This window comes from Pleurodeles waltl, chromosome 11 (assembly GCF_031143425.1).
Source record: "Pleurodeles waltl isolate 20211129_DDA chromosome 11, aPleWal1.hap1.20221129, whole genome shotgun sequence".
NCBI classification, from domain to species: Eukaryota; Metazoa; Chordata; class Amphibia; order Caudata; family Salamandridae; genus Pleurodeles; species Pleurodeles waltl.
The window spans coordinates 410,079,209-410,104,062 of record NC_090450.1 but is presented as its reverse complement, the minus strand read 5'-3'; the positions used below and the strand labels follow the sequence as shown (position 1 = coordinate 410,104,062).

General features: G+C 41.4%; 1 protein-coding gene across 2 annotated transcripts in view; it reads left to right on the top strand.

Annotated features, from left to right (window-relative positions):
* Nucleotides 1-24,424, top strand: part of GPC1 (glypican 1) — a 448,857-nt gene extending 424,433 nt beyond the window's left edge. For both annotated transcript variants that reach the window (XM_069213742.1, XM_069213741.1), the window contains one exon: nt 17,057-24,424. In XM_069213742.1, the coding sequence (XP_069069843.1) occupies nt 17,057-17,271 (215 nt within the window). In that variant the 3' untranslated portion in view covers nt 17,272-24,424. The remainder of the gene's footprint in view (nt 1-17,056) is intronic.
* Nucleotides 24,425-24,854: the final 430 nt, after the last annotated feature.

Here is a 24,854-nt window from a genome sequence, read left to right as displayed (position 1 = left end):
TTGCCGTTCAGGCTGTCTCTTCTCACCCTCCCTGATTTCATAGGCTCCTCATCAGGAAACAGAATACCTTCAAATCTCTGCATTGTCCAAAAAGTTTTGGTAAAATTCTGGACTCTTACTTATCTGCATTAGCATTGTACTCTATTTACCATCTTGCATTCTCCGATCAGCCCATGGAAATCTTTTTCATGTCTCAATGATCTCCCTTACTTGAATAAGACACCCTGCTTTATTTTACTTAGTGACCTAATACTGAAACTTCCTTCCTTTCAGTCTTAAAACTATTAATTCACACATTTTACTCAGAAAGCTGGTAAACACCTGGCTATTTCAATCTAATATGCAATTGGTCCCCTTAGTCATCTGCATTATCATTGTACTCTATTTGCCATCTTGCATTCTCCGATCAGCCCTTGGAAACCTTTTTCATATCTCAATGATCTACCTTACTTGAATAGGACACCCTGCTTTATTTTACTTAGTGGCCTAATACTGAAACTCCCTTCCTTTCCGTCTTAAAACTATTAAGTCACACATTTTACTCAGAAAGCTGGTAAACACCTGGCTATTTCAATCTAAAATGTAATGGTCCCCTTAGTCATCTGCCTTATCCAGAGCCAGGATGTTCTTTTTGTGTAGCAGCATGCTTTATATGTATTGTAAAAAACAAAATACATTTAATTAGCAAAGCAAAATAAGTGCAGGAGGCAAAATACTTTCTAGGGAGCACACTGAGTGCTGCTGAATGACAGGGTTGCTGAATAGCAAGGCTGCCTTGTCTTTTTTCCACCTCCTACCTCCCTCTTCCACCACTGTACAATTCCAGAAAATTTATACAAAATGCCTGCCACATATTACTTAAAGAAAGTTCATGAATATAATAAAAAGATACATGCAGTGGATAAAGCCAAGGTGCTCCCATCATCACACAGTGATAATTTGGGTAAATGAAAAAAGCATATAACCAAAAAGAGGCAATCACATCCTGTATTCAATACACAGGACATTTTCCAGTATATATTCCTGGGCTTCTTAGACATACGTCATTGTCCAGTTAACCGCATGTGTTATGAGTGGTTCACTCTCGTTGAATTCAGGAGGTCATTGCCAGGACATTTAATTATTTATTGTCCAACCACCAAGGCAGAGATGAAGATGAATGTACCAGCTGGTCACACTGGTACAGAAGTAATTACAGTCATTCTAATACTACTCAAATTGGATTTCAGCCAGGTGCAATCACAATGAAAAGGTAGCAGACCTCTACATAGAATCTGGATATGCCAGGAACAATACCCATAATGTTGGTGCTGAGATAAAGACTGGAACATGGTATCATACATTGTGACTGGCAGGGCAAAGCAACAACTCTGGGAATGTAATTAAGTATGTCCACCTTTTGGCTCCATCATTATCAGTGACTCCTTAATTGTCTAATAAGGCAGTTTGCCTCAAAGCTCAGCACTGCAACATGGTATATAGAGTGGAATTTAAAGCCCAAGTTTTGTTACTTAGTAACATTCAGTCATGTATCTTTGCTTTATATGCCTGTGGCCTTTGATACTATGCATTACATAGAAATGGTATAACTGCACTCATACATACTCAAACTTCTGGAAGACGAAGGAATGTGAACAATAGGCACCTACTGTCACTTTGACACTCGAGTACCTCTACCTTACTTATAATGGTCACTTTTGCTATGGAATGTTTCACATGAAGTGCACACTGTTAGTGGTGATTTAAGACAAAGGGTATTGATGCTTGTGGACGATGGCATGTTGCATCGGTTAGGCGGGACCTAATGCTCTTTACCTTATACATACTATTCGGGACCAATACTGACAACCTTGTTTTCAATGGCCTGCTCTCTAAGTTACATCAATGGCCAGAACTTCTTATACTCTGTGACAATTTTATTGTGGCTCTTAATCCACATGTGGATTCCTCCTATCTTGGTAGGGGGCAAACTTCCTTGGCTCTATACTTATTGCTCACAGAAACGGGCCAGGATTGTCTTGTTACAAGTAATGGAGTCTTATGCTCTGGTTGAAATATGCCGTCACTCTCGGCCAAGGGAACATGGGTTTAGATATTTTCCGCTCCTCATAAATCCTTTTCCCGGATAGACATGTTCCTCATTACCCGTATATTTTTGTCTCATCTTAGTATCTCCCTGAGTCCTAGGCTTATCTCGGACCACAACTCACTCTCTCTCTTTATTAAGGTTGAGGGTGTGCTATAGAATCTGAAGCCACGTCCTTGGACCTTTGACATGAAACTCCTCTTGGACGCATTTGTTCACTCCCTGGGTAAGGAGGCCAGTTTTTTTTTTGCGTAACCTGGGCTCGACCTCAATCCTCATGGGTTGTGATGCTTTTAAAGCATTTTGTAGGGGTCACGCCTTACAATAATCATCCTTCCATCGCAAGCCAGTTGCTCAGTCAGAGGCTAACATTTGTTCTACCTTTACTTACCTAGAGCCTCTTATGGATTACATTGCTATCACCCAAGATTGGGAGGCATTTGCGTCCTTGATGGATCAGTTTGTGTTGGCTCAAGATTCCTTTCGGGAACATGTGCTCAATAGTATTATTAAGAAGGCCAGGCCAAACAACCTTTTTTTAAAACAGTGGGGAAATGGGGCGAGTACATTTTTTTGGGGTTCAAGACAGAGCTAATGTATCTGTCATTTCTGGGTTTAAGAACTCCCAAGTCAATATTGTGACTGATCCAGCCCTTATCCATGAGGAGTTTCATAGTTTCTATCAAAAGCTTTACTATAAGGAAGTAGTACCCTGCGAGGAGCATATTACCCAGTTTCTTCAATTATATCATAATCGGACACTTTCTACTGCACAGCAATCTAGGCTGGATGGTCCAATATCAGCTTCGGAAGGAGAAGTCACGATTGGCCAGTTGGCACACAGCAAGGCCAGTGGCTCCGATCAGCTTCCATTGGAGTTTTTCTGTAGATTATCGCATATCTTAGTTTTGGTCCTCTGTTAATTGTTCAATTATTTCCAGCTACTGGTGTAGGTCCCTCAGTCATGGACTAAGACTAATATTGTCATCTCCCTAAGAAAGAAATAGCTCCCTTTCTCTGTGGTTCACTTGGCCTATATCTCTGATCAACACCGACTCTAAGATTTATACTCAGATCTTGGCCAACAGGCTCGTCACAGTCATCTCAGATCTTGTAGATGAGAATCAACATGGTTTTATCACAGGGCATGACACCACCACTTATATTAATACTGTCATCACTGTTCTTAAGTTAGGTTGTGTTCAGGGAAACCCAGTCGGAGTGATAATGTTAGATGCCGAAAAGGCCTTTGACTGGGTCTCATGGCCTTTTCTTAGGGTCACCATGGTGGCTTCAGGGTATGGACCATGCTTTATTGCCAGGGTTCAACAACTTTACCAGCATCTCACAGCTAGAATTCCTGTCTTCGTTCCTTGTCCGATTTAATTCCGGTTAATCGGTGTACCTGTCAGTGATGTCCAATTTTACCTCTGCTTTTTGTGCTCGATATTGAACCGTACATTCAAGCTCTGATGAGGTTAAGGGCTATCGCTCTGCTGCAGCTTCATCAACTTGAGCTTAAAGTTGTTGCTTACGCTGACTATCTTATTATCCTAAATGCTGCTCCGGAGGATTCCCTAGTAGCCATTGAGCAAATGCTGTGTGTGTATGGGGTTATTTCTGGGTATAAACTCAACCTCGATAAGACCTTGGTGTTAGCTAATGTTGCTCCCTCCTGGGATGGCAGACGAGGGGTTAGATTAGCTACTTACTTAGGGATCAAAGTCTCCCTGAAAATGGAGGCCGTAATCAAGCTAATTTATGGGGCACTCTCTAGTAGCACTTTCGAGCTATTTCGCAAATGGCATCACCTACATATCAGCTTCATCAGACAATGTAACTTAATCAAAATGATCATCTTCCCTCACTATTTATATCTGTTCTGGTGTATACCCCTCTACTTAGCTAAAGGATTCTTCACAAAAATCGAGGCTTTCTGGCAGAACTTCATCTGGGGGTATAAAAAGCCCAAGGCCAGCAGAAGTATGTTGCAGAGGCCTCGAATGGAGGGCGGACTTTCATTACCTGATCTTCGAGCATACTTCTTAGTGAAATTTATGTGCTGATTGGTTAAAGTGCGGGGACGTGAACCATGAGGGCTTAGACAGCTGTTTCCAGATATCTTCCCTATAGGGCAGATATCACACCACATACTGCCAAAATCGGCACTGTCTACTTTAATAGGACTCAATTTAAGATGCTTGGGGTCTTCAACTCTATGTGGGCTTTTCTGAAAACACAGTTTTTAGGGATCCCACTATTGAATCCATATTCCTACTTTGGGTATAATCCAAACCTCCCTCTATATGTTCATTAAAGCTTTATTGGCTGCTGGCAGGCATCTGATTTACTTACATTAGGCTCCTTTTATGAGGGTTATTGTTTTCTCCCCTTTGAGACATTGGTGGTCATTCTGACCCTGGCGGTCTTTGACCGCCAGGGCGGAGGACCGCGGGAGCACCGCCGACAGGCCGGCGGTGCTCCAATGGGGATTCCGACCGCGGCGGTAAAGCCGCGGTCGGACCGGCACCACTGGCGGGGTCCCGCCAGTGTACCGCGGCCCCATTGAATCCTCCGCGGCGGCGCAGCTTGCTGCACCGCCGCGGGGATTCCGACCCCCCCTACCGCCATCCAGATCCCGGCGGTCGGACCGCCGAGATCCGGATGGCGGTAGGGGGGGTCGCGGGGCCCCTGGGGGCCCCTGCAGTGCCCATGCCACTGGCATGGGCATTGCAGGGGCCCCCGTAAGAGGGCCCCTACATGTATTTCACTGTCTGCTGCGCAGACAGTGAAATACGCGACGGGTGCAACTGCACCCGTCGCACAGCTTCCACTCCGCCGGCTCGATTCCGAGCCGGCTTCATCGTGGAAGCCTCTTTCCCGCTGGGCTGGCTGGCGGTCTGAAGGCGACCGCCCGCCAGCCCAGCGGGAAAGTCAGAATTACCGCCGCGGTCTTTCGACCGCGGAACGGTAACCTGACGGCGGGACTTTGGCGGGCGGCCTCCGCCGCCCGCCAAGGTCAGAATGAGGGCCATTATCCCAGCAATTTTCTCTTCCACACTCAGGTTTTTTCATTATCTACAAATTTGGCACTTCATTAGAGGTTTGAAGGTCTCAGACATTGTTCCGTGAACGCCTTTCTCGATTATTTGCAGCATGGTCCATTTAAGAAGGGCATCAGTTGTACCTATAAAATTATTCTGGTCACAGAGGTTTTACAATGGCTGGATATCTTTCTGACTTTGGCTGATAAGTGGAGCTGACATCTCTGGGTCATAGTTCCCCTGGATGAAATAAGACATACAATTGTCTTCTCACATATTGTCCTGAATATATCTCGGGTTAAAACTCACCAGTTTAAATGTATTCATGATTTATTAACGATTTCTACTAGACAGTGTATCATTTATCTATTATGAATCTTAGGTAGGACTCTAAGGTCCATATTTATACTTTTTAGCACCGCATTTGCCCTGCTTTTTGACGCAAAAGTGGCGCAAACCTACAAAATACAGCTGTATTTGGTATGTTTGCGCCGTTTTTGCGTTAAAAAATTACACAAACGAAGGGCTACAAAAGTATACATATGGGCCTCAGTGTTTGCAATGTTCTGAGGACCTGGCTGACTCTGTCCATATTTTCGCCAATTGTGCATCTTTTCTGCATTATTGGCAGTCAGTTTTTTGCAAGCTGAACCTACTCTGTCCAACCATTCTGAGGTGGGATTCTAAACAAATTGTATTGTGCCACTCACCATTTATACTCAGCCATTTAAGTGGTATTTATTATTTTGTGATCGCTCTAGCCCCGCTGATTCTGGTCCTCCATTAGTTGTTGTCTCAGTCTCTTAACACCCTCATTTCGTGGCATGAATTTATCAATACTGGCGTTTTCCACTTGTCCAAATTCAGTCTGGTTATGACCTTCCACCAGTTTAGTCTGAATCATTGATGTTTTTAACTTCCTCCAGCCCTACTCTGTATGCTATGGGAACTATCCAGCTACACCCTTCATTTTTTTTAAAAGTTATTTTCCTTTTTTGACTACCCTGAAGGCACCCGAGTTTTTGCATTGTGTTATTGTGGTATTATTATGAATTGTTTATGACCTCAATAAAAAAAAAAGATAATTGGGATTGTTTAGAATTTGACAGAGCAGGAACACCACTGTAAATCAGAGGGGCTTCTGTCACATCAAACTCACAGTTTATAACAAAGAAATAATCAAGAATGAAGAAAGACTAAATGAGGCCCAACGTCTGAATAGTTAGCTTACTTTTTATTTACCTTTCATTTTGTTACAAGTAATTTTGGGGTTTCAGCAGAAAAAGGGATTAAACTGATTATGTTAGTTATTCATTTTTTTTTACTACTGGCTGCAGACACGTGTTTAACAACGATTATCATTACAAATACATATTGCTTCTCCAGGGCAAAGAACATTCTTAACACTGTTTCATATGTGTCACAATTAGGGCTCCTGTTTTTTTGGTATTTATTTTTTGAACATTTCCATCAGTATTTATCCATATTTATTTTTTGATCATCCTATTGGAATTTATCCATATTTATTTTGTGTTTTGTGACCAGATGAGGTTTTAATTCATATATTTCCTCATTTCTTTAACAGATAAATGTGCACACATACTTTGATGCCCGTCAACTTTTATCACATCACACTGCCAAAAAAATTAAATAATAAAACCACATGAAAACAATTGCATAATAGCACAAATGCATGTTGAGATATGAAGTAATTTAAGCAAATTTAATTTTCGTTTTAACTCCCCATGCTGCCAAAATGTACAGCTACTGGTCTAAAAGTCATTAATCGCAGCACAGAGAATCACTTAAAAGAAACCAAATAATCTGTATTTTTCTGTTTTTAAAAATAAATACAGTCAGGAAAAATAAGGTTTTCTGTCTGTATTTATCTGTAAAAGTCAGTAAAAACGGAAGGCAGGGAGCCCTAGTCATAATTATTACAGCAACTTTAAAACTTCTTTGAGAATCCAAACAGTGAGAATCATAAGGAAACGTGAAGGACACAAAATAGGAAAGGGAGTTGTTAGAGATTAAACTTACAGTTTTGTTATACCTTTCATACTTTGCAAACACAAAATCAAAATGCATAATCAACATTTTTATAACTATCTCCTTGCCTACTAACATATATAAAAACACCAATATATTTCAAGATTTGATTGGTATTTGGCAGATTCATCAATTCGTCTGATTTATATTTCTCAGTGTGTTGGAAAACAAATATAAAGGCAAAAAAGGGAAGCATTTCCATATTGCATCACCTATTCTTCTGTTAGGATTATTCATTATGTGATATATTATGCCAAGTTTTTAGTCAATTAATCTCTTTTATAATGAAACATTTTATACATTCCTTGTGAAAAGTAGTGGGCGTCCATAATTTAAAATATGGAAAAGGGAAAATTATGTCAATAAAACAATTGGTTCTATTCTAAATTAGAATATTGTAATATTGGTCTAATGCTTTTATTTGTTACAGTGCACCAGAGGTTATCCTAATATATTAAGTCTTGCAAATCCAATATATTTTAATGGGGTGTCAATTTATCTAGAATCAAAGTAAATTGATATGAACAGTATAACAATCTCCCAATAAAGACAAGTTAGGAGCAGGCTCTATTGTGTACCTATTGAATTCAGTCAATGTTTCTCATGCTCTTTAGTGTGATTCTTTTTGTATGTACAACAGTATTCAGGGTAAGTTTCTCCATAGTCCAAAAGAGTTACTTTGATTTAGACCCTCATTACGACTTTGGAGGTCCTACAGACTGCCAGAGCCCTTTATGGAGCTGAGGCCAATTCCGGCGCACACCACCACCCTCGGAATGCACACTGTCTGTATAGCAAATAGTGCACATTCCGAGCGTGCTACCAGCGGTGCCCCTGCACTGCCCATGCCAAGGGCCAGGGCATGAAACCACCAGGGAAAGGCTGGCGGAAATCGAAATTGTGATCAGCAAGGCAGTGCCCTCGTGAGCACCACCGTGACTAACCACTACTTTGAGCGCCGCCGCCCCTTCCCGATCCATAATCCTGGCTGGGTTGTAATCTGACATTTGATCTCCAGGAGTGTGGCAGTCCGACTGCCACCACAAGTTTGGCGGTCTTAAGACAATCATATTCAGAATGAGACCATTAGTCTTATCTATCATACCAGGGAATGATAGCCCAAGATTCAGCATAGTTTTTTGCAGGCCTTTAGCTATGAAAATAGCAGAATTTTATACCAGCAGCAATCCTAATACCAAAACTGAATGCACGCTGTCATATGTGAACTCTTTGGGATGTGCAATGAATCATGAGGTGCTTTACATGCTACCGCTTCACAAACATTTCTGAGCTATAACTTATGTAGGAACTCCAGAAGAATTATCCATAGTGACTAGATAGTAAAAAAAATCATGAACGTGAAGTACTCAGTATTAAAAAGGTATACTGTTGCACAGCTTAGTATAATCAATTGACCAAATTAAGAAAAACAGTGCTCTTTACAATCTACATGATAGGGTTTGAAAAATAGAGAAAAATTATAAGATAAAGTTTGAGGTGAAATATTTAGGTTTGTATGATAGCCAAGATTTATCCTCTCTATCTTATCAATTGCATTCAAAATTACTATCTAATCTGTTGTTCCAGCTTCTCACTTAATATTATTTAGAGTAGAGGGCAAAGCCTTTTGGGCTCTAAATGTCATAGTACTGTTGCCGATCATTAGTGTTGGTTCGTAGCAGACTTCTAGTGATCCAGTTCTTTAGATCTTCACATGTTTATTTGTGCATTTCTATTTAGATAGGGTTGTAAGATGAAACTATTAAAATAGAAGATAAACTGAACTATCTGGAGCAACTCATACAGTAGTTGAGGTTCAAACTTTTGACCCCATAATTCAAAATCCAAACTTCCATCTCTTAGGCCAGGTATCGAATTGATAACCTTTATAAAGGAAGAGGCTTGTGCAGTAAGACTTGAGTGATGATATGACTCTGTCTACCAATAATATCCATCAATAATATTCGTCACTGTAGGATATAGTTCTAAGACTTTGCACAATTAACTGTGTGTTCTTGAGTTTCATCAAGTCCTATTACAGAGGGTGTATGTGTTTCTCTAACATCTATTGAAAAAGTTCACTGTTCTTATTAATCATCATAATATAAAAGAGTAGAAAAAAGATTCCTTTTACAGTGGACTGTACGTCATAAAATGATGTATCAATTATTGGGGCTTATAGTAGGATATTCCAGCACCCCACCATGCACAGTTTTTTCATCAAATATTTTACTGCAAATATTACATTGTTATTATTAATGATGTTATCAAAGATGTCAACAGTGCGGTAATTTCTGGGGTAATTAGCAATGTATGGCGAGGGTGCAAGTTATAGTTAGCTAAAGGCACATGTTATAATTATTTGCGATAACTATAACAGGGAATGTCTACGATTTTGTACTTTTTAAATGTGAACTTAACTGTAACATCCCTGTAACCTTTGTTTTTTAAGTGCATTTCTATGTTTTTAAAAATTCTACATCCTAACTATAACTTCCCTGTAACCATTGTTTTTTTCAGTGAATTACTATGGTTTTTTTTAGCATAAAGTCATTTTCATCATTATACATTAATCCAACTATTGCTGTGCATGGCCTACAGCATGGCAGCGGTTGGCCGCACCATGCACAGCCTTTTGCCGTGCACAGTGGAGCTGACCACAGGGCCTACAGACAACTGTACTCCCCAATTCCATGCTGCGTAAAGCTGTTGGCCATGCGCAGCCCTGGCGGTCAACCCCCAATAAACACCCAAATTTGTGCCACACACGGCCTTCAGCTATGTTGGCCACAGGGTCTAGCCTACCACCAGTCCCTGTGCCCAGCTCCCCTAGCCACCCAACCCCACTCTGTGCACACACTTTGGCCATGCTCAGCAGGATTTGGCTGCCAGTCTGTGTGCCCCTCTCCCTTTGCCAATTTTGGCCCAGGGAACCTAGCACCTGGGGCTTGGCCTTCTGACATTTATTTGGGGGAGGCACTTGGCCCCCGTCCTTGGGCCGATCTCAGCCCCAGGGACCCCATCCCTCAGGGCCCAGCCTTCTAGAAAAAAAAATTGGGATGGAGGGACCACACGGCCCCCCTCCCCATCCCAAGTTTGGCCCCGTAGGCCCCATCCACCAGGGTCTGGCCTACACATATTATTTTATTTTTTGGGGAGTGACCCCATGGTCCCCATCCATCAGGGCCCAGCCTAAACATTTTATCTTTTTGGGCACCCAGTCGAAATGGTTTGGGACCGCAGGGGAGCCTGAAGGACCCCACGGTCCCAGATGTCTCCCAGCCTCCTCCAGGAGCTGGCATTGCTGTCACATAGATGGAACTGCTTAAGATGCAGCTCCCTCTCTATGAGAGCAATCATTTCCTCTGTTTCCCTGCCCACATCTTTGAGGACAGGGAAACAGAGGAAACCCCCACTCCCAGCAAGTGAGAGCTGTTTGACAACTCTCACTTACTGGGAGTGGACTTGTGTTTGTTCGGACTTGGCGAGATCCATTGAAGCTCTGGCCAAGTCAGAGGAAACAGCTAAGTCCTGGGGGGTGGGCACTGGACGGTGGCGGTCTCCAGGGAGATTATTGGCTCCATGGGGGAGGGGAGTGTTGGCAGTCAATCAGCTCTCTGCACAAGATTGGGAGACTTTGCAAAGTCTTAACGCCTCTAGATATACACATTTGGTTTTACTTTAATATCTCTTATACTACTGTATTGATTTACACCAAAGAACAGAAAGTGTGCTCTGTGTATGCAAAGCTACCTTTCTGCCAAATGTGGTTTAATTCCATCCAGTGGTTTGGGCTGTAGTCGTGCTCAAAGCACCTATGGGAGTTAACATGGGAGGTGCACTTTTTTTGAACTCCCCTTTTTCTCTGCCCCCACTTGACAGATCACCCTGAAACTTCCTATGCACAACAAGATTCTTTGGCACACTTGTTTTAAAAAGTTTCGTGAAGATTCATCAAATGGTGCCAAAGATATAGGCAGGTCAAAAAATGCTGTTTCAATGGAAAATAGGTCCCAACTAAAATCATGTACTGGCTACCACTGATGTAATACACACACATATATGTATATATATATATATATATATATATATATATATATATATATATATATATATATATATATGTATAATTATTTTGCACTAAAAAAAACAAAGGTTAAAAGAATGTCAGAGACAGGTGAAACTTTCATGACAAACTTTTAAACATACAAAACAACTGAAATTCACCAGGTATAATTATCTCAAATAACTAGAACTCCTGCCCTTAAATAAGTATAACTCTCTCCCGCGTCATGCAAAGCTTTCTCACCAATAATTCCATTGCAAATGTTGCAGTGATATTATCAATAATGTCATAGAAGATGTCATGAGTGATGTAATGTGGGGTAAGTAGCAGTGCATGATGAGTGCACAAATTAAAATCACCATAGAGCACAAATCATAGTTACTTGAGATAACTATAACTGGTGAATTTTAGTGTTTTTTTATGTTTAAAACGTTACGTTGTCACTGAAATGTCACCTATCTCTAACATTTTTTTAACCTTTTATTTTTTCAATGAATTTCTAAGGCTTTTTTAACATAAAGTAATATTTTAATACAACGCATAAATCAGACCCCTGCTGTGCACAGCCAGCAGGATCTTGGCTGCTGGGCCTGGCCTGCTGCCAGGTCCTACAGCCAAGCCCACGCAGACAGCCAACCTCACGTTGGGTAACAACAATAAAACCTACTACTTACCTATCTAAGGCCCTTATCACAGAACAAAGTGTGGTAAAACAACATTGCTGCCTGATACTTTTGTAAAGGGAGCCATTAGCCAATCACATACTGCCTTGTCATTGGCATGTATCACAGTATACAGCCCAGTTATTGCAGTGTACCATGGCCCAATATATATAAAGCTAAGGGCCAGATTTATCATTGTTTTGTATTGCCTTTGGCATCATGCATGGTGATGCAAGGACAACACCGTACTTAAGTCAAATGTATCAAGTAACACAAAGCCACCATGCATGGCCCTGCTTTGCATTGAGAAGCTTGGAGTAACACAAAGCAATGCATGGCACTTCCGTGTATTACTCTGTCCTGGGAAAGCATTCCATGGTGTGAGCATAGGAGTTTCCATGCACCCACCCATGAATGTTGCTGCATGCCGAGATTTTCTAAGACTGGTGAACCTGGGAATTCATCAAAATGCTACATCTTCCAAGGAAAGGCACAACAAGGAGAACTATACTTATTTCTCCTTGTTGTTTCCTCTATCTTCCTTTATCTATCTAGTTGTGCTGCATTCAGCTGCACACTTATAAAGAGGAAAAAGACTCCAAGGATTGTTTTTGTGCAGGAAGGAGGTGGTGGTCTCTTGGGCGGGAGGTTCGCAACGGACCCCCTACCTTATCTTTTTTCAGCCCTGGGGAAGTAGCAGTCTCCAGTGCTGCGGGGGAAGTGTGGCCGCGTGCCCCCCCTTAATGGGAAATGAATCACCCTAAAGAGGTGGCAGTCCCTGTGGCTGTGGGGAGCCACACTGACCCCGTACTAATTTAATCTTTTGCCACAGGAAGGGAGCAGTCCCCGGGTGCATTAATTGAATCTTTAGCCCCAGGGTGGTGGCGGTCTCTGGGGATGTGGAGGGGCGTTCACCCCCTATTTTAATTTATTCTTTAGCCCTGGGGGGAGTGGCCCACTGGGCCTCCCCATATCAAAATATTGTTTTGCCCAGGGAAGGTGGTGCTCCTCGTCTCTGATCGCCCTGGGGTGGTGGTGGTCCTCAGGGCTAATAAAACACCTAGGAGGAGGGCCTGTTTTTCCCTTTCCTTTTAAAAGCTGCGAATGTCCCCGTGATCTAGCCCACTTGGGGGCAAAATAAATCTGCAGATTTTTGAGAGTTTTGTTTTTAAACAATGCTTTTTTAGTCCTGGCGGTATCCGTGGGGAATCCTTAGGCAAAGGCTAGGGGCTCAGGGTGACCCTACCCTGGTTCATTTTCTTTTTTTTAAATGTTTTTTGCTGAAGCCGAGTCCCAAGATGGCTGCCAACATTTGTTGAAGTGTAGGCATCCAATCAGCACGGGGACAGTTGGATCTGCAGATTATCCACATGCCTAGATATCTATATTTTATAAACTCTAATTACTCCAAAACTACTCAAAACATTTACACCAAATAAGATAAAGCGTTCTTTCTGGACCAAGAGCTACTTATCTGCCAAATTTAGTGTCATTCCATTCAGTGGATGGGGCTGTAGTCATGTTAAAAAGTTTGGAAAAAATCCCATTGACGTAGAATAGGGAAAAGGTGTTTTGGGAACCCCCCTTTATCTTGGCGTCCACTTGACAAATCACCTCAAAACATTCAACACAGCAGCTGAATGGACTGAAGTACACGTTTTGAAAATTACTTGAAGGTTTATCAAATGGCCCTAGAGTTATTGGCAAAGCAAAAAACGCTCAGTCTATGGAAAAAATGGTCCTAACTATAACTACCTACTGCCTACTGGCACTCTCGAGTAAGTTTTATATATATATATATATATATATATATATATATATATATATATATATATATATATATATATATATATATATATATATATATACCATTCATTATATCAGCCTGTTGGACTTGGTCTCCTCTGTGGGGTCACCCCCACACTTTTTGCCTTCACCTCTTTTCTGAACTTGTTTCAGTTGGCAATTTGAGCCCTTGCACTTTACCACTCCTAACCAGTGATTGAAAGCTTGTGCACTCTCCCAAAAACAAGGTAAAATTAGCTTACACCTAATTAGCACATTTAAATTACTTCTAAGGTACTACATCTATTATAAGGTACTACATCTAGTATAAGGTACTACATCTGCACATGGCCTGTAAATTAAATGCTACTAGTGGCCCTACAGCAATTTTTGTGCCACCGCCTAACGTAGTCCTTATAAAACATGTCTCAGGCCTGCCATTGCAGTTTGGAGTGCAGTTTCAAAATGGCAATCAACCTGGCAAAATAAACCTGTTGCCGGGCCTAAACTTTCCTTGTTCATATATATACGTCACCCCTGAGGAAGGCCCTAAAAAGCCAATAGGGCAATGTGCATTGTAAAGGTAGGACATGTGTTTCAAGTTTTACAAGTCCTGGTAGTGAAAAACTCCTACGTTTGTTTTTTGCTACTATAAGCCTTACCTCTCCCATAGGCTAAGATTTGGTTACCATATTACATTTAATAAGTGCTAATGTTTGATGGAGAACAGGTAAAAATATTATGTTTTGATTCAGATGAATTCTTATATAAAATCCTATTTAGTAGTAAAATAGGATTTTAAGTCACAATTCTGAAAATGCCACTTCTAGAAAGTTAGTATTTTCTTGTTCCATACATTTGCTGCCTGATACCAGTGTACTAGGCCACTTGACTGTGAATAATTTAGTTGTTGGGGTTTGTGTTTTCCCCCAGACAATGGGGCAAAAGGGGACTAGGAACTAGGGATGGGCCATACTGCCAGGATGGCTAGGGCAGAGCTGATCCCCACCCTGCTTACACTTCAGCAGGCTGCCTCCAGGACACACACACAGGGACATGACATTATCCTTTGTGACCCCAGACTTCTTGGAACCTAGGCAAGATGTGGTGGTAGACACGAATATTCCTCCACTGGCACTAGGTATAAACATTGGACCCACAGAACACTTCTTCAGTGCACCCCTGGACCTGTGAAATACTTCAGATGGATTACCTTGTCTTGGACCCCCAGAGGACTGCTCTGCTGCTTGAGGACTGCCTAGTACAGCAGATGACTGTTTTGCTGCTATCAGAGGACTGCCCTGCTGCTTGGGGTGTGCCTTGCTACTTGAACCCAGGACTACCAAAAATACTTCAATGGCTAGTTGGCTGGACTCCTTTGTGAGCTACAGGGACTTAACAAGCTCCATGGACCTTGAACCCTGCACCTTGACTCTGCTTAAGTGAGTCCTAACCCCCCCCAAAAAAAAGGGGCTCCACATTTCCTAGACCCTTTGTTGTGGTGTAAAAGATGCTGCTCCTGCCTAACCCTAAAAGTTGGGACCTACCTGCTTGCCGATCTGACCAATGTGCATTGCCAGTCAGCTTGACTTCACAGTAGCCTTGCTATTTTCCTCTCTGCAGCTGCAAATCCTGTGCAGCAGGATCTCTGCAGCATCTTCCAAAAAAGTGACTAATTTCAAAGGTAGACATTTTCATCGCAATTCCATCCAGCGGCTTCCCGATGACAATGCTGGCTGCCTTGTCCAGCTGAACTTAACCTTTGCATGACATTTTCTTCTACATTTATTTTAAGTACAAAGGTAAACCAAGACCAGGCCCAAGCCACCTTGTGTATCTAAACCACCCTCCATCATGGTCAGCCTTAACTTTTGAGTTTGTCTGAGTCTTGCGTGACCAGATACCCACGGTTGGCACGTTAATCTTTTAGTCACTAGTTTTCACTAAAAACTTTAAGAATTCATATCTCTTGATTAGATTTAATTGTTTTGTGTCATTTTGCTCATTTAAATATTCTCTATTATCTAAATTGGTTTGGAGATTTTTCTTGTGTTGTGTTTCACCTTATTACTGTTTGTTTGCGGCATACATATTTACACAGTGCCTCTAAACTAATCCTGACTGCTTTTGTGCCTAGATACCAGAGTGGTTATGATTAGGTTAATTTAGTTACTTTTGTGGTTGACCCTGATAAAGACTGTGGTTGTTGCTTGGGTAGGGTTAACACCCCTCATCAACCATTAACCATATTTTATACACATTTCGTATTTTCTGATCTCTTATAAAATGCCCAGAAAGCATTCTCTTTCACTTCTTATAATTCATGTCCCTCAGATCATCATCTATTTTCACTCAGTCACGTATCAAACAGCGAAAAGCAACTCGGTTAATGTGGGATTGACCACTGTGATTAATTGTGTGCAATCTGAGTATGATCATGTCACATCTGTGCATGCCCCTCCCCCATTACAGTCATGTACAAACAACCATGGATTTAGATGCTAGAGTTTGGACACAAACAGGGGTTATGTACGGTTTCCTGATACATGTGCATGCCCAGTTCTGAAAGCAGCAAATACCTTATCCTTAGCTCACATAGTGACCACAGTGATAGATGTTAAGCATTTTGCTCTCTTTCTGGTTAGTTTGCATAGGGTCCTGGTGTGATGTTATTCAGTTATTATTTTAATTTCCTGGTCCTTGGTGTGAGTGTTTCATGTATCACCCCCCTTGAATGTGCAGTCAAAAGCTAGGACATGTAAGTGTAAAGCATGTTCTTAAACGTCTGAATTGATGTATGGTATAGAAGAATGTAGCCGTATTTCAGGTCGTCTAGATTATTAATACCATTGTTGACAAATCTTAATAAAGAATATTTCAGCAAAAAGGAAATGTCTGTAAGACAAAGGATAAAGGGTGGAAACCTTCGGTGGGTCAATACATTCCATTGGCATAAAAGGAATCCCTGAATCATTCTTTCAGTTAGGGTTCCTTCTGTGACGAGATGAAGCTGTGACTCCATTTTACCTCGACGTAGATAGGTGAGGGTAACTCTCCTAACCAGCCACAGCAGACCTTTCTTTTACAGGTTACAAGACACAGAGGTATTAGCTACACAAAAGAGAAAATATAATAACTTGACAAATCCCAACCTATTGGTTGAAAGCCCAAAATGATAGTTGGCACTTGGGTGGTCGTTCGGGAGGGTCTCAATAGTAATGTTTTTATTCTGTTCGTCGTTTCTGTTTTTCTATCAAAGTGTATGGGGTGGTTTTATAGTCATACAGTTACTTGCAAGAGAGCATCTCTAAACACAAAAAGTTCAGGTATCAGGTTCACACAATGTGCCCTCTGCTTTGCGCAGGTGAAGACTTCAGTGGCTCTGGAAGCGGCGGCGGCTGCCTCGACGATATGTGCGGCAGAAAACTGGAGAAGAGCACGGTTAAGAAGCAGTCAGACACCCGCACTGTGGCGAAGAAAGCTGAAAAGGGCGTCCCTGGAGCGAGCAGCACTCTCCAACCATCCTTTTTCTTCCTTCTCCTCTTCCTCCTGGTCACTGTGACTCCTTTTACAACTTAATACCGTGGCCCCTCGTTGCTTTCTAACTCTTGCCACTTGGACTGTGGGTCAGACCTTCACTTTGACCTCGATGCTCCACATTTCACCAGTCACAGCCATAGCTGGCAGTGCCAGAGTTGACTGTTTTTGTCTTTTGCGCGTTGGGTTCCTCAATACACACCCTTGTTTTTTGGTTTACCAGTATTTTTGTCATGGACAAACTTTATATTGAAGCAGTCCCAGGGTCGGTATGATTTCCTGGAATATTTCAAGTTAATGACAGTCGAATATGCAAATACCTAATACTGTTATACAGTATCGTTTTTAGAATACAGATATTAAAAGCACGCCTATCCCAAGCTCAAATAGTTTCAAAATAAAAATATGTATATTGTTTTACAGTGACATGCTGATGACAGCATTGCCTACCTGAATATCATACTAAAGCGAGCTATTTGTCTAACGACGACCATTTTCCATGAAGTTGAAACCTTTGATTGTTTAATTCCATTGCGTTGGAATAGCCTAGAAATGTCTAGCTCTTTGTACAACATTCACACTCAAATTTGTCGCTTGAATTATCAGGGGACGAAATGGCGCACGGCGCCAAAAAAATGATCCTTCGCAATCTTTGATTTTTGCATGATATTCGTAAAGCAGTCATGTGACCTTAATGTGGACCAGTCTACTAAAAAGGCCGATTATTTCACAGTCCGACAGAATGTGCATGAGGAGAGTTCATGTTTAGAATATGTGTTTACTTCAAGAGAAAACAATGTACTTTATTCCCAATAGTAAAGAACTGCATCTTTTTCCAACATGCTTCATACTAGGAAGAATATTTGAAGACAGTTGTTTAAGTGTTATACACTTCATGTTTGTAACCATTTTTCAAAGACCTCTGGGAATAAGGTATTTCATAGTTAACCATGTAGCCAGTTGGGCGATAGCACAGTGTCCTCTAAGGTAAGTGCCCATCTGCCTCTTGAAACTGATGCTCGTCTTGAAGTGCCATCATACAAAATTGCCATATTCATCAATAATGTAGCCAAGCCTATGTCGATCATTCTATTATGAGTGAAACATCCTGTGAAAGCTTGCCATCCACTAATGCCCTGCTGAAGGGTTACCGATTTCCTATGAACTGTGACCTCACTTAATTTACAATCCTAGTCAGTCACAATTAATTGATATATTTATTGTTCAAATTACCAGAAATTTGCAGCGATTGTCACCAGGGGAGTACATCGCCCAAAGAAGGAGTCCAGTTCAAGGGATTTTCCATGGTGGGAACATAACTCTACATGTCAGTCCATCAACACTCTTATTAGAATTCCCCACCTGAAATGGCAGTTCTGCATGTGACACAACAACCGACAGTTCACAACTCATCACAAGCACACTTGTGAGCACAAGGATCCACAAATGGATAATCACTGGGAGTATGGACCATGCCATTGAACTTTAGTGCAGAATGATATGGTTGGGCTTCCAGGATCACCAAGCAACGTATAGCACTATTGAATTATACCAGAAGCCATCGTACTTCAATTGACTGAGCTTACTGAGCAACACTCTTACTGCTAACCTTTGTATGGAAAGATCATGAACACTCACTCAAGATGTGCAATCAGACACTTTACATGAGTGACCAAGAACGAGACCAGAGGAAATTCTTTTGCTTGCTTATTCTGCAAATGTTATGATTTAAAAGACTGTTTATAATAATGTGGAAAGAACACATATATTTTTTTTAAACTGTGGCTGAGGGGATTCCAACCCATTTTTGTGCAATTCCGGGAGGAGGACATGGAATTCTGTCTTTGTGTGTGCATTCTGTCCCGTTATATTAGACGCTTAAATATTCATCCTTCAGTGATATGATTGTTCACTGTAGTCAAGGCAATGCTCTTCTCACTTCAGCCAAAATTTATGCATGGCCGATCATTGAGATGGGCCCACGTGCTACAAAGTCAGAGACTTCTGAGCTCAAAAAGTGACTAGTTTGACTACCTGTATATGATTTATATTGAACATTTCTTATAAAATTAGTAGCCTGTGTGAATAAGCTGCAGACCCTATAACCTGCCGTGATCAAACACAAATTCCCATTTGCTTCTGAGAACAGTACCACAAGCCTCTGTTCTTCTAGAATGAGTCAGTGCTTTCTCATACTAACACCGTACCTGCAACAGCAGCTTGGCACACTCAAGCAATTTACAGGATACCAGTCATACACCAATTTTGTATTTTAAAATTGTACTAAGTTCCACAATATGGTCCTTCTGTTCATTATTTAGTCTATACAGTGTTGTCACACTGGAAAAACAACCACTGCCATTTTGGTTATTCAGATCTCCGTCATTGTTCAAGATTGTGCCACTTTAGTGGTGTGCAAACAACCACCGAATCCTGAGTGCACTCTGCCACCTTCTGATTCTGGAATCGGAATGAGAAACGTTCTCCTTCACCAGGAACACTGCTTTCACACTCATAATCTGCACTGTGGTACAGAGAGCCTTTTACACCCACTTTTTGTTCCAGTGCTTGCTAAGGGAATGGGTTTAAGAGCTAATCTCTGCTACCCGGCATCCTGTTACCATAAAATTGAAAACAAAATCTTGAGTCCTCCCTTCTACACTTTTTGCCTGGATACAAAAGGCAATTCCACATAACAAACCTCCTTTTCTTGTCTGACTCTGTAAAACACAGAAACTTTATAATCCTGGTATGATTGCCAGGGAAGAATTAGGATGTGAGCCCTTAATGAATTATTATTAATTTTTGTGTACTATTTTTTCCACTAAGGGCTTCTTGGTTCAGAAAAAAGAACCTTAGGATACCCCTCGTCGTTGCTGAAGATCTCTGAGGTATAACACAAGTGAGTAGCACCAGAAGGGCAACTTCTCATTTATTCCCGAACTATGAGACAGAATTAGTGAGTGCATTAGCATACCACAGTCACTCATTTGAAAGTAAAGAGAATCACATTTGCGCCACATGCTCTGATTTTTCATTGGTAGCTGTTCTTGCAGCATCTTGGATTATGTTTCTCTGAAAAGTCTTGAACATTATTGGCTCATGGGTGAAATAAGTCACGAACAGTCAGGCAGTGTTGAGTAGCAGGCTGGAGACTAAGGGCCAGATTTACAAAACACTTGTGCCGCTTAGCGCCACATTTGCGGCAAACTTTTTGCCGCAAATGTGATGCTAATGTGCCACTAACATAGCGCCATATTTACAAGGTGGCGCAATCTAGGTTTGCACCACCTTCTAAACCCTTTGCGCCACATCATGCATAGTATATGCATGATGTATGCCATGGGGGTTTTCCCTCGTTAGATGGTAGATAAAAATGGTGCAATGGAATCTACAAGATTCCATTGCTCCATTTCTAGCTTCATTTTTAACGCAAAATGAGGCTCCCATTGATTTTAATGGGCCTCTTAAACCTATGCTGGATTACCGTCATTTCTTTTACGCTAATCCAATTTAGCTTTATAATAGCATCAAGAAAATGAGGCTATTGCCCCTAACATACGGAGCTACCATGGTGGTGTTAGGGGATGCGAAAAGTTTTGCAAGAAAAGTGGCACATCAGTAGTGATGTGGCACTTTCTTGTAAATATGGTCCTAAGACCCTTGGAGTAGCATAATGGTAGCTGGTCTCTTCTTAAGTCAAGTTTGATGGCTGTATGGGTTTTGTGTACTATAAATTGTATACTTCCACACCTTTTAGTGACTTCAGGATAGTTTGCAGCACCAGTGGCTGTCTCTTCTTTGAGGGGGCTTTGCTATGATGAGTAATTCAACATGTTGAGGTTAAGGCTCAGTCAAGAGAATAGTGACAATGTGCAACGCAGCTGAGAAATGGTGCAGGCACTTCACCAGGACGATTCCTCTGGAGCAGAGAGTCATCTTTCAAAAATGGCCAAGGAGCTTCAGGAGGTGATGTTAGTTGCTGGTGATCAAAGTCTGACTTATAACTCATGCGGTGGAAGGAGTGGGTGTTCTTTCTAAGAATGAGTATAAGGATATAAAGAAAGGAACATTGCACGAACTATGGGCAGAGGCAACCTAGAGGAAATCCAAAAGAAGGCAATGATACAGTTCTCACAAGGGGACAATTCACTGTTCACACAATTATTTCTCTCTCCTAGGTTTAGGAAGGCTAAGCACCAAAGAAAAATAGTTTTGTCTGTTTCTGTTTTTTTTTAAGAAGACTTTGCACCATGCACCATTTAGTGGAGGGAGGGTGGACCTGTGTTGTTCAGTTTTACTGGGACTGAACACCTAGGCTACCCATTTACTAATCTATCATATACCTGATTCAGAGGTATTGAAAAGACCTAGTTAGAGTGACTACACTGTGTTTCATGCTGTGTCCCTATCTCATGAAAGGTGCAGAAACTAGAAAGACAAATACCACAGGTGATGTTTGCACTCCAACCCGTATGATTGAAAGGTGAAGCTTTCCCGAAGGATTCGTTCACAGTAGGGTTAATTAACCACGGGAGCAGAATCTTTTGCAACATACCCTATTCAATCTTTGAAGAAAGATTTCAATAGGCTGTCTTTGGCCTATCAGCAGAAAAGCAGGCAGTGAAGGGAAGTATGCAAGTCTTTGGACTAAAATGAATAGGCAAGATAATGATCCTCTTGGAAGTATCTTTTGATCACCTCAGAGCTACTACTTTGGCATCAGGTGTCTGCATTTAACCAAGAAGTTTAGTTGAGGATTGAAAGGCATCCAAAGAATTCTGTCCTTAAAATTTCATCCTTGATCAGGGAATGCTTTATGCAGAGTTGGAGGACAGTCTTATTCCCAATCTTCTGACATGGGGTGTGTTTCGAACAAATGTCAGGACAGGAGAGGGTTCAACAAAAAATGATTTGCCTCCTCTCACTGTAAATTTATTCATTCCGGTCTATGCAGTGAGAGCATCTGGGTGGGGTTCCAGTAGAAGAACGGAATTTAGCATTTCCTCTCTGCCAGAAGACCATTTCAGAGCACTGAGTTCTAGAAGTCATGGAATGGGCCTAGCAGATAGTGGTTATGCTAATGATATTTCCTAGAGGTCTGCAGAAGCAGAATTCAATGAGAGAATTAGTGGAGGCTCTAAGTAAGACAACAGTGATAGTGATCTTTCTAGAAGGGCATGGCAGGTGGTCTTTTCAAATGTGCTGGTAGAAATTCCGCTAGAGATTTCATAATGATTCTGGTTTTACGAACTTCAACCATTTCACCCTTACAGTCTTTTACAACTTAGAAAGTCTCTCAAAGTATATTTCCCTGTTTCTTTCTGCAATCACATGCATGAGAAAAGTTGTTGACAAGTCAAAGGATCTCTGGGGTTTAATTTCAGGAAAGCAATGCTAGTTTATACTGCCTCCATTTGTGTTCAAGTCCTTCACCAAAGTGCTTGTTCAACTAATGAGTATATTTCATGCAAGGGGGATGGTATAAATGTACCCAGATACTTGGTGGGTGGACTTCCCAATCATGGACAAGAAGGCCAAGGACATTGTGAGAGTGTACAACATGAAGCAGGAACATATTATTTTTGAACTTGGAGAAGTTTCACATGTGTCCCCCTAAAACCTTCTCCACCATATTGAAGCAAGATTTTGGTATGGTACTGGGCTGTGGAGTTGGGAGAGCACCCAGAACTACTCAAAGCTTGACTGAAGCTCTGGCAAAATTAAAGTTGTGGATTAATGGATACATGGTGACAGTAATTAAACTAAATACCTGGGCAACACTCACACTTGTGTGGCTCGTCGGACACATACCATAGTTCTAGACTTCACATTGAAATAACTTGGAAGGATGTACCCAGGTGACGATCAATATCAGTGAGAAATTGGTATGTGGATAATTTGCTTTAATCCAGAAAGAGGAATACCTCTCTTGTACCATGCTCCTGATTCATTATAACAGTGCCAGCAGAGTGGGAGGGTGTACAACCTTGGAGACTCATTCTGTCCAGGGGCAGTGGTTCTAGTGGTAGAAGACAAACTCTTGCAACTGCAGGGACTGAAGACGGTCCACCTAGCATGTTTAGAACTCTGGCACCTGATCAAAGAACCTTCTAACCTGGAACAAAAAGACCATAGCACTCTCTGAAGGGGATGAGAGCTATAACTCTGCCATTATTAGCCACAGTAATTGGGAGATAAGCAGAATGAAATTCAGCAGTTCATTTTCAAGGACCAGAGAACTATTTTGGGGATTTCCAGCTTTAGATCCTCCCTGCCTCTCCAGACTTCTCTTTGTCTTTTAGGATCTATCTTCTCTCAACTTTACATATGGTTTCAAGGTCGTATCCTAAAGTCCTTTCCCTCTTGGAAAAATGCCCATAAAAACAATTTATTTTCCCATTGCCTTGAACAAAAATGTCCAAGATGGAGGATGTCTACCTTGCCTCATGACTTGGGGGCTAATAGTCTGATTTCCTCCATTCCTATTGTTGCAACAGGTTCTGGAGAGAGTAAGGTTTCTGAGACCCTATGTGGTGGTGGCTTCTAGTTCCACAATAATGTCTTGGTAAACCGGATTGACCCCACAAGTAGCTCCGAATGGTAAGTGGATCATAGTAGTTGATAAGAGTACCTTAGGGGCCCCCATTCTGAAGGGTAATTTAATGTGCAGAAAATGTTTAGCAGCAAAACTGTGTCTACAATATGTAGCATTATCAGTGTAGATGGCTTCAGAGATACAGAAGTCCAAGCGTTTGTCCACCCTTCGGTCATATGAACGTATCTGGGCCTCCATCCAAATTGGTGCATAGACAGAAAGGTGGGGGGTTGGTTTTCTGGAGTTTCTTGGCTCTTCACTTCCTCCCAGAATGTTTTGCTTCACTTACTTTCATAGGTGGAGGAATGAGGACAGCAAAGTTCACAGAATATTCAGTAAGAGAAATCTACTGCAAGCAGCCTAAAAAGGTCTTTCACCAGCATTTGCACTTCATAGGCAGATGTTTATGGGAGTTCTCTTTCATATATCTGCAGGGCAGCCACATGGATGTTCTCTGCCTTCCAAGTTAATCCTTTATAGAAGAGTGTATAGGAGAGAAGGAGGTACAATTTGGAATTTTGGACCTATCATCTGATCATCACCATTGAGGATTCAAAATGTTGTTGCTTGTGAAATAAATTTGCATTTAATACATCGGTTCATGTGTTATGTGAATTATTGTGTGTATGGTACCTGTCCGGAAAATAGATTTGTGGGCATGTTCTAAGGAATAGGACAAGAAAGTGGTCTCAGAAGGCACTGCTTACTGGTAATCTTAAATATTCATGGATCCATATTCCTTCCACTATTACATTTGTCCCTTTCATCAATAGTGAGTTGCCTGACCCAAACTGGATTAGGTTTTTACTTACAGGAGGTTTGCTGGATGGAAGTGTAATTTCAGGCATGTCAACAATCAAAGAGGGTGGGAGATTACATTTATTGTTATATTAAGAAAAAAGGATGCCAGTCTCAAAAGGTGGGCTCGAAATATTATTAAGCAATTGGACAAGCAAGGTGGACCCAAGATCACTTATAAGCAACCCAGTTTTTTGCATCAACATTTTACCAACAGTAGTAGGCCCTC